At 37.8% G+C, this 10,188-nt stretch overlaps 2 protein-coding genes and 1 non-coding gene across 3 annotated transcripts; 2 read left to right on the top strand and 1 right to left on the bottom strand.

The window, feature by feature from the left end:
* The first annotated feature begins 545 nt into the window (after window positions 1–545).
* LOC112164537 (G-type lectin S-receptor-like serine/threonine-protein kinase RLK1) lies at window positions 546–3,108 on the top strand. Its single transcript, XM_024300754.2, has one exon. It carries the CDS (start codon window positions 591–593, stop codon window positions 3,012–3,014), a length of 2,424 nt encoding a protein of 807 aa, XP_024156522.1. The 5' UTR covers window positions 546–590; the 3' UTR covers window positions 3,015–3,108.
* Window positions 3,109–3,817: 709 nt separating this feature from the next.
* TRNAS-CGA lies at window positions 3,818–3,899 on the bottom strand. The gene has a single exon. It is a non-coding gene; the product is annotated as a tRNA-Ser (tRNA).
* A 1,184-nt stretch (window positions 3,900–5,083) lies between these two features.
* Window positions 5,084–6,610, top strand: LOC112164333. Its single transcript, XM_040506037.1, has 3 exons — window positions 5,084–5,091; window positions 5,531–6,018; window positions 6,232–6,610. The coding sequence occupies exons 1-3, from the start codon at window positions 5,084–5,086 to the stop codon at window positions 6,603–6,605; spliced, it is 870 nt and encodes a 289-aa protein (XP_040361971.1). The 3' UTR covers window positions 6,606–6,610.
* The last annotated feature ends 3,578 nt before the right edge of the window (window positions 6,611–10,188 follow it).

Raw genomic sequence — 10,188 nt, 5'->3', positions numbered from 1 at the left:
TGATTGAATGATGTCTTTATCTCAGACTCAAAACTCTAATCTCGGTTGAGTGACCGAACAACGCCCAGTCATACGACTCAAAATTATAATCTCGATCAAGCGACCGAGAAACTCTGATTTCAGTCAACACCTTTGTTTCGGTCGTATGACCTAAACTTTATCTTCTTGGTCGACCTAATGCTTATTTGACTAATTTTCTCAACTCAGCTGAATGACCAATTAATTTCATTCTCGGCCGAATGATCGAGTGACTTTATTCTTGACCCTTACTTAATCTCGGCCAAAATTCTCTCTCATCCAACAGCGAGAGCTTAGTAGGTCGTCGTGTAAAAAATAAGTTCAAACAATAGTGACCTCCCCATAGTGACAACTCCAGGTTCTGCTACTCGTTTTTGTCAAAGTCTCAAAACCAAGATTAACGCCTAGAATGGCCCACACGTCTTTAATTCCTGAACTTTGAAGGAAGCAAATGGCCGTGGTCCACAGTTCATTAAGAAATATAGCTACTTGGGTGCGTGGTACATATGTATTCCACAACTTGCTCAACAACATTTTTTTTTTTTTTGGCTCAACCACATTTGTTGCAGCAAATGCAAATGGCTTTTACTGTACGGTTGCTTCTGCTTATTTCCTCATTGTTTCTGGTTCTAGAATCTCTGTTTGCCCAGACTAATAGTGGCAAAGTAGATGTGGGAGCTTCTCTCTCTGCAACTGCAGGTAACAGCACCTCATGGCTTTCTCCTTCTGGCGATTTCGCCTTTGGTTTTCGACAACTCGAAAACAGTGATCTTTTCTTGCTTTCTACATGGTATGCCAAGATTCCAGACAGAACCATAGTTTGGTATGCAAATAATGGGGATAGTCCTGCAGCTGTAGCTAAGGGTTCACTTCTGAATTTGACTGCTGACAGTGGACTAGTGCTTACAAGTCCTCGCGGTGTTCAGCTTTGGAAATCTGAATCCATTTCTGGAGTTGTTGCCTTTGGGCTCTTGAATGATACAGGCAACTTTGTTCTTGAAGATGACAATTCAGAGAGTTTATGGGAGACCTTCAATAATCCAACTCATACCATTTTACCCGGACAGGATATCGAAAAAGGAGGGAAGCTTTGGTCTCAACAATCAGAGACCAACTTTTCGAAAGGAAGATTCCAGCTACGTATGCGAGATGATGGCGATCTTGTGCTTACCACCATAAACTTGCCATCTGAGTTTGCCAACATGCCTTACTATGCAAGTCACACTACCAGTGATTCAAATTCTTCTACTGCTGGTAGAAAGCTGGAGTTCAATAGCTCAGGCTACATGTATGTTCTGAGAGAGAACGGCGAGAAACTCACCATCAACGAAGCAGAGACAGTCTCAGCTAGGAGCTTCTATCTTAGAGCAACCCTCAACTTTGATGGGGTTTTTGCTCAATACTCTCACCCGAAAAATTCCACTGGTAATGTAAGCTGGAGTGTTGTTTGGTCAGTGCCAGAAAACATATGCGCTATGACGGTTGATTCAGGTCTTGGTGTATGTGGCTACAACAGTATCTGTACTATCCAAGATCAGAGGCCAACCTGTGCATGCCCAACAAGATACTCTTTACTGGATCCGAATGATCCGTATGGGAATTGCAAGCCGGATTTCATACAAGGCTGTGAGGAAGATGAGCTGACTGTTACAAAAGATCTATATGAAGTTCAGACGCTGAGAAATACTGATTGGCCAACCTCGGACTATATGCAGTTAAAGCCTTCTACTGCAGAGAGTTGCAATCAATCTTGCTTTGAAGACTGTTTGTGTGCTGTTGCTATTTACAGAGATGAAACCTGTTGGAAAAAGAAGTTACCTCTTTCAAATGGGAGAGTGGATAGCGGGCTTAAGTCACAGGCCTTCATCAAAGTCAAGAAGGGTAATTTAGCTCTAGTTCCTCAACCGCCAAATCCGGATGACAAGAAGAGGAAGAACCAGGCCACTTTATTACGCGTGGGATCAGCGCTTCTTGGTACCTCAATCTTTGCTAACGTTATGTTAAGTGCTATAGTTTGTATGGGATTTTTCTTCATTTACCGGAAGAAACATGTGAGGCCTAACCAAAATGTTTTGGACTCAAATCTGCGCTCTTTTAGTTATGAAGAGCTTAAAGAAGCAACAAATGGATTTAACGAAGAATTAGGAAAGGGTGCTTTTGGAGTTGTTTACAAAGGAATATTGCAAATTGGTTCTGGTGTCCCCGTGGCAGTGAAGAAGCTAAATTTTGTGGTACAAGATAGTGAGAAGGAATTCAAGACGGAACTGAGCATAATTGGTCAGACACATCACAAGAATCTAGTTAGACTTGTTGGATATTGTGATGAGGGACAAGAACGGTTACTAGTATATGAGTTCTTGAGCAATGGGACATTAGCAAACTTTCTTTTCGCTGATACAAAACCAAGTTGGAAGCAAAGGATTGATATTGCTTATGGAGTTGCTAAAGGACTTCTGTACTTGCATGAAGAGTGCAGCACCCAGATCATCCATTGTGACATTAAGCCTCAGAACATTCTTCTAGATGATTACTACAATGCTCGGATAGCTGACTTTGGATTGGCAAAGCTTTTAATGATGAATCAGAGCCAAACTCAGACTGCCATAAGAGGAACAAAAGGGTATGTTGCACCTGAGTGGTTCAGGAACCTGCCAATCACTACCAAAGTTGATGTGTATAGCTTTGGTGTGGTGCTGCTAGAGGCCATTTGCTGCAGGAGAAGCGTTGATATGGAAAATGTTTCCGAAGAGAGAGCCATTTTAACCGATTGGGTCTATGATTGCTACCTCGAAGGAGACTTGGATGCGATTGTTGACAACGAAATGGAGGCCTTGCATGAGAAAACAAAGCTGGAAAGGTTTGTCATGGTTGCTCTATGGTGTATCCAAGAAGACCTTTCTCTTCGACCCACTATGAGGAAGGTTGTGCAGATGCTTGAAGGAGTAGTGGAAGTACATGTTCCACCATGTCCATCACCATACAGCAGAGCAGGCTGAAACCGACTTTGTTTAGCATTGTGATCACTTCAAGAAGTTACTTTGTAGCTTTCCTTTTTTTCTTGGTGTCTATATATATATATATATATATATATATATATATATATATATATATATATATATATATATATATTAGTAATAACTAATAAGTCTGTTAGACGCGTATGATCTTGTTAGCTAGAATCTGTAAATTATGAACTCATGATCTTGTTAGCTAGAATCTGTAAATTATGAACTCATGATCTTGTTGGGAGTGATCAAGTCTTTTCAGAACACTCAATGCGTTCCATCATTAGTTGAAACTCCCAGTATTAATGAACCATGGGGCTAAATTAATGAACCACTCAATATCCCATTGAACCTTGACAGCATATTGGGGTAAACTACCTAGGTTCTTCATCCTCTAACAACCCTCAAGCCTGAATAGGGTTAATACCAAGTACATTGTTAGTAACCTTTATTTCTTTCCCAGCTCCACCCTCAAAAACCACCCAACTCCCCTGTCAAAGAATATGGAATGATGCGTAGGCATTTGATCACAGGGTCCATAGGATACTAATGAACATGTAAAGGAGTCACATCTTGGAGATTGGATAGGAGTTGTCGAAGGTGGTGATGCTCGTAGGGGGCATGCATGCAGTGAGTTCTACATAAGGGGCAAAAGGTATGAAAATGCTCGGTATTCATCGGAATCATATTGTTGAAGGTGGTGGTGCACTGGTGCTCGTAGGGTGCAGTGAGTTCTACATAAGGTGCAATAGGTTCAAAAACTAGTTGTCTTACAAGCATGTAAAAAAGGAAAACGTCGACAGCAGGATTCGAACCTGCGCAGGCAAGGCCCAACAGATTTCGAGTCTGTCTCCTTAACCACTCGGACATTTCGATAATTCCATCGCCCATTTGCTTCCTTCCTTATAATACGATATTTTATATAATTTAGATAACTTCTTGTTTACATTTTTTGAAAATGAGAGATATGACTGCTCTATGCAGATTCGTATATTTATCGAGAAGGGAATCAAGTGGCTGAATGCTTAGCTAACTATGGGGTGAATCATGAGGGGCATTATTGGTGGGACTCTTGCCCTCCTTGTGCTTCAGATGCCTTTATTCACAATCTGCAAGGTTTACAGAATTTCCGTATTAGCTGAATTCTGATGTGCTTGATTTTGCTATATTCATCAGTCTGTACCTAGTTTAGCTTTGTGCTCACTTTGAATACTTTATTTCATTTTGTTCTCAGAGAGGTTTTGGTTCTTGTCCCCCTCTCTCGTCTTGTGATTTTTTTTTCTCTTTTATTAATAAAATAAAATAGAGGGATGGGCGGTGGGTTCTCGGTTGCGATGGCCCCCTTTCTTTCAAGATTGCGGGTGGATGCCAGTCACCCCAAATTGGCTGTCACAGAGGAACTAATATCACCTAATCCTCAATTTAATTTCAAAAAAAAAAAGAGAGATATTACTTCCCTGCATGAGTGAAGTCCAAATTTAGTTGCTTTGAGATTCCGATTGCCATAATGGGTGAGTCTCCGATGAGAAATTCTCAGAGCTTTGGATCTGGTTGGCTATAGCCGGTCCATTACCTCATAGCAGGTCATGCACATGCATTGGTACAATACATGAAAATTTTGGCCAAAGTTTAGTTTCATTTAATAGAGATGAACATGGATGTATATTATTTACTTTATGAAAGTAAATTTGATTATATGTAGAATAAGAACACATTGGATACATTAGCTTCTTGTTTTGATTGCAAGTCTTGCCTGTGTTCAACTTGTTAATTTTTTTTAGCCAATCATGAACCCCAGATTAATTCTTTCTTTTATCAAAATTTAGTCATTGGTATGGAACTATATGGTGCACAATGTAATAGGAAAACTCTAGGTTCATGGCTAAGCTGAAAGTTATTGATTCATTTTTCGAAAGAAAATCTGTGAATACTTGATGAGAATTCATCAAGTATAGACTAGATGATAGTTTATAATACCCCTTGGACTTTATCATAGTTTATAGTGTAGATGGTCAATTTTGTTTTGTACTGTGATTACTTAAAGTTAAATGTTAGCAGCTATGGAGAGGTAGTATTAGTAAGTCTATTAGACCATCTCCAACAGATGGGTCTTTTGTCATCTGGACACCCAACGGGTATTTTTGACCGACCAAACCATTCTCCAACAGATGTGCTTTTTACACATGGATTTGACATCCACCTCTCCTCTGTAGAAAATGACAGAAACCATTGAAGCTGTCTTTTAATTTTTTATTGTTTCTTTCTCTCATTCTCTCTCACACTCTCTTTCCCTTTCACGGCTTTCTTCCGCTCCTCTCACCCAGAACTTCAAGCTTCCACTAAAAAATCACCCATAACTTCAAGCTTCAATCTTCCTCTTCTCAAGATTCTTTTCTCTTCTTAGGATCATGGATCAAGAGAATTCACCTTCATCTTCAGATGGTGCAGATGAGGAATTTTGGGATCTTGCCAATTCATCATCAGACGAAGACTTGATGAATCTGCAGATTGAAGCTCTATAAGAGAAGGGGAGAAGAAGACATCGTGGCTCAATTCTTGGTCGTATATAAAGATAGACAACGACTGCAAGGCCACGAAACACTGTTCAAAGATTATTTTAAAGAAAATCATGTTCATGAAGAAGTTGTATTTTGGAGAAGGTTTCGGATGCATCGAGCTCTTTTTCTTCAAATTCTCACTGTAGTAAAAGCTCAAGACTCATATTTTGTTCAAAAAAGGGACTCATCAGGACGTCTTGGGCTATCATCTCTACAAAAAGTTACCGCTGCAATGAGGATGCTTGCGTATGGAATTGGGGCAGAAATTGTGGATGCCTATCTTAGAATCGGTGAAAGCACTGCAATTGAAGCTATGAAAAGTTTTGTCCAAGCTGTTATCTCTGTATTTGGAGCTGAATGCTTAAGAAAGCCAACTTCTGATGATATTTCCAGATTGCTATTGATTGGTGAGAGTCGTGGATTTCCTGGAATGCTTGGTAGTATCGATTGTATGTACTGGAAGTGGAAGAATTGTCCGGTTGCATGGAAAAGTATGTTTTCTTGTGGAGATCATCGTGAACCTTCATTGATTCTTGAAGCTGTTGCTTCACACGATCTTTGCATATGGCATTCTTTTTTTGGATTACCAGGCTCTCATAATGATATTAATGTCTTAGAGCATTCGCCTTTATTTGCTGACCTCCGTGAAGGTCGAGCCTCTCCAGTCACTTATAAGATTAATGATCATGATTACACAATGGGATATTATCTAGCCGATGGCATATATCCTTCATGGGCCACTTTTGTCAAAACCATTCCATGTCCACAAGGAGAGAAAGCAAAGAATTTTGCTAAAGCTCAAGCGGGATGTCGGAAAGATGTAGAACGAGCATTTGGAGTGCTGCAAGCACGTTTTGCAATTGTTCATGGACTGGCTCGTTGTTGGGATCGTGAAACACTTCAAAAGATCATGAAAGCATGTTTTTTCAAAACACTTCAAAAGTTTGATGTTTTTTTCATATACCATTTAGGAGTTGTAAGTTATGATCTTGTTTGGGGGGAGAAGCAAAAGCGGAAACTGTGAGAAGCCTGAGCTTGCTTCCTCCAAAGTTCAACTGCACAGCTCATTTAAGGTCCACAACATTTTGGGCTAAACTTGGTGCTTCATCCCATAAACAAACTATCATCTTTTCACAGGTCATGCTTCTTTCCCCAGTTTCATAACATCAAATGTGTCATTTCTTATATTAATCCAGAGTTAGACTCAAGAGATTGAAATTTGAATTCTTAGATTATAAGCTTCTAAAAGCTATATTTGTGTTCTAGTAGAGTATATTATTCTAAATAGAAAGAGAAAAATTGTTCCCTGGTGATTTTGGAAAGTTCTGGCCCAACTTCAGTTTATTGAATTTAGATGAATATGGAATTATGGATGAATATTTCTCTGTTTTTTATGCAATTAGCATCTTCTGTTTTTCTTTTTAAAATTTTTTTAGTCTTGCTTATGTTCCATATTTGTTTACCATTTTGTGTCAATCTTGAATCCATGAAGTTTTGTTTTATTAATTTTCAGTCATTGGTATGGTATTATGGTGTATAATTTAGTAGGAAACAATTTATTCATGGCTAAGTTGATAGTGGTTTGTATCCTATATATGTTTACAGTTTCACTACATGATAATTTATAACTATCAGTTAGACTTTGTGATAGCTCCTCTGAGGTGCTCTGTGATTGCCCCAAAATGTAAATAATCCTACATTCACTTCCATCGCCTGTCATAATATGTGCCAAAGTCAAACATGGAAATCTAATGCATCCAAAAGAGATAAACCTTATATTACAATTGAATTGTAACCCTATTGTTGAGAATGTGTATAACTATAACTCCCACTTTGGATAAATATAACTTTGCTTATGGGTTTATAAGGGTTTGGGCCACTCCATCCATTGTCAATTGGTTTTGGATGTGAACCCCATATTACTTTATGGATTAATTTCAGTTTACCCCCCAGAGGTTTGGGGGTGTCATCATTTCACCCCCTCTACTTTCAATTTTGAATTTTTACCCCCTAAACTTTTCAATTTCAAATTTTTACCCCCCAACTTTTCAATTTCAAACAGCTGTATCCAATTTCTCCGATTCCGTCCAAATTGGACGTTAAGTCTGACCCTTGAGGGCTAAAATGGTTATTTCAACATAAAAAAAAAATTTATTTTTCATTTTTTTATTTATTTATATTTTGTCTCCAACCTATACACCACAAGTTATAATAGGTTTATAAAAAAAAAAAAAAAATACTCTAGGTGGTTGAAAGCCGCTCGCTGGTCTACGATATTTGTGATATATCTCCGATAAAGTGAAGAATTTTAGGATATATCCCTAATAAAGTGAAGAAATATTTGTAAAAAATAATTTTACACTTTTTCTGTAAATAAATATCTGTATATCCCTAATAAACTGAAGAAATATCTGTGTAAAATCATTTTTAGTCTACGATATTTGTGATATATCTCCAATAAAGTGAAGAATTTTAGGATATATCCCCAATAAAGTGAAGAAATATCTGTGTAAAATCATTTTTTACATATATTTATTTACAGATAAGTGTAAAATTATTTTTTACATATATTTCTTCACTTTATTGGGGATATATCCTAAAATTCTTCACTTTATCGGAGATATATCACAAATATCACAGACCAGCGAGCGGCTTTCAACCACCTAGAGTATTTTTTTTGTTTTTATAAACCTATTATAACTTGTGGTGTATAGGTTGAAGACAAAAAAAAATTATTTTTTTTTATGTTGAAATGACCATTTTAGCCCTCAAGGATCAGACTTAACGTCCAATTTGGACGGAATAGGAGAAATTGGATACGGCTGATTGAAATTAGAAAGTTTGGGGAGTAAAAATTCAAAATTGAAAGTAGAGGGGGTGAAATGATGATACCCGCAAACCTCAGGGGGGTAAACTGAGCGGGTTATCCACGTATTTGGTTTCAGCGATGGTCACACGTGCTCACCGTCACCCAATATAACTTGTCCACGTGTAGGAGCGTGTTGAGAATGTGTATAACTATAACTCTCACTTTGGATAAATATAACTTTGTTTATGAGTTTATAAGGGTTTGAGTCACTCCATCCATTGCTAATTGGTTTTGGATGGGAACCCCATATTATTTTATCAGATAAACACTAAAATTGAATCCTTAAATGACTGTATGATATGCTAAGATACTGAATCCCACAATTTAAAGAGTTGCAACACTATTTCAAAGAGGCCTTCTCTGTGTATAGGGATGTATCTCAATTCTCACAGTAGATTTACACATCCAAAAGCTCTTCACTCTTTCAGTGATTCCCACACACTTTTCCACCTCTTCTAAATCTGCACTTGCATTAGCCTTTTGGCTATCGGAAAAGTGGAACATCAGATCAAGGATAAGTCGCCATGAAAGTCTCGGAGCTTTTGGAGCTGTTTGATCACTTCAATGGCTAGTTCATCACCTCTTAACAGTTCATGCTTCGTAAGTCTGTCGCACCTTCAAAAGACACAGTTATGATAGAAATCTTTCTAAAACAAAACCAATGTAAAACATGGAGGTCTAATTATCTCAGTCATAAAACTTTCTTAAACTTTCTTGGATTATAAAAGTTAACTTCCTAGTTCCTATCCTATGCAGAATGCATTGTACAAGTCAAATCTTCTTCTCTTTTCTTTTCATTGGTTTCTTTTCTATTGGGTTTAGAAGTATCAGAGTTAACTCTAAGCATCGGCTTTGGTCTAGTATTCTAGCAAGTAGAGTCTTCAGTAGCATTCCTAGAATGGTAAGCTTGACCAAATATTGCCGGCCTATTTATGAAACAGATTAAACTAACCATTGGTTAATTCTGGCAGTCGAACTATAACCGTTGAGAAGTTCTTAGCACAAATCCAATACTATAAGATGTTGCAACCTATACAAGCTAGCCCAAAATATAAAAAGATGCAACTCTATTAGGAAGAGGCTTCTCTCTATATGTAATGATATAGGGATGATCCTCTCACCCAATTTACAATTCAAAAAATTCTCCCCTCTTTCTGATTCAACACTTTATCTTAATTTATAGAATTCTTGTACAAATTTCCACTATAAATCTGCACTTGCATGATTACTTTTTTTTTCTTTTTTCTTGTTTGATCTCCTCCCCTTTCTTGTTTCTTTGCCCACAGATCCTTAATGATCCTCTGATACCCACAACCCAAAAATCAAAAGAGAGAGTGAGACGCCCATGGCTGCCCTATGCGGTCACCAACCCAAGTTTTCAATCTCACTAAATTAGGTACTTTTCATTTCTGGGTCTTTCAATTTCAATCAAATTTTTGATCTTTAGCTATCTGGGTATTTGAATCTGTCAACCGAGCTCTGTAATCTGCAAAAATATATTACATAAAATGATGATTATATGAAATTTTGATGATTGCATGTTAATTGCCTAAGATAGAGATGCCAGAAGAAAAGGAATGTAAGAAAGTGTTTGACTCTGATCGAAACCCTTGAATAAAAGAAGCTAAAGAAAGCAAAGGATCGAATGGTTTGATTCTTTGAAGGAACAGATGAAAGAAGCAGTCGACTTTTAGATGAAATGCGTGATCTGAGTGCCAACCAAGTGTTCTGGTTTACA

This window comes from Rosa chinensis, chromosome 5, assembly GCF_002994745.2.
Source record: "Rosa chinensis cultivar Old Blush chromosome 5, RchiOBHm-V2, whole genome shotgun sequence".
Classification (NCBI taxonomy): Eukaryota; Viridiplantae; Streptophyta; class Magnoliopsida; order Rosales; family Rosaceae; genus Rosa; species Rosa chinensis.
This window is presented reverse-complemented; position numbering and strand designations above follow the sequence as displayed.

Excerpts from the sequence above, each read along its gene's own strand:
- LOC112164537 (XM_024300754.2), top strand. The coding sequence starts at position 591 with ATGCAAATGGCTTTTACTGTACGGTTGCTTCTGCTTATTTCCTCATTG.
- LOC112164333 (XM_040506037.1), top strand. Across the intron at positions 6,019-6,231 it reads TGGATTTCCTGGAATGCTTG|GTCGAGCCTCTCCAGTCACT; the intron begins GTAGTATCGATT and ends ACCTCCGTGAAG.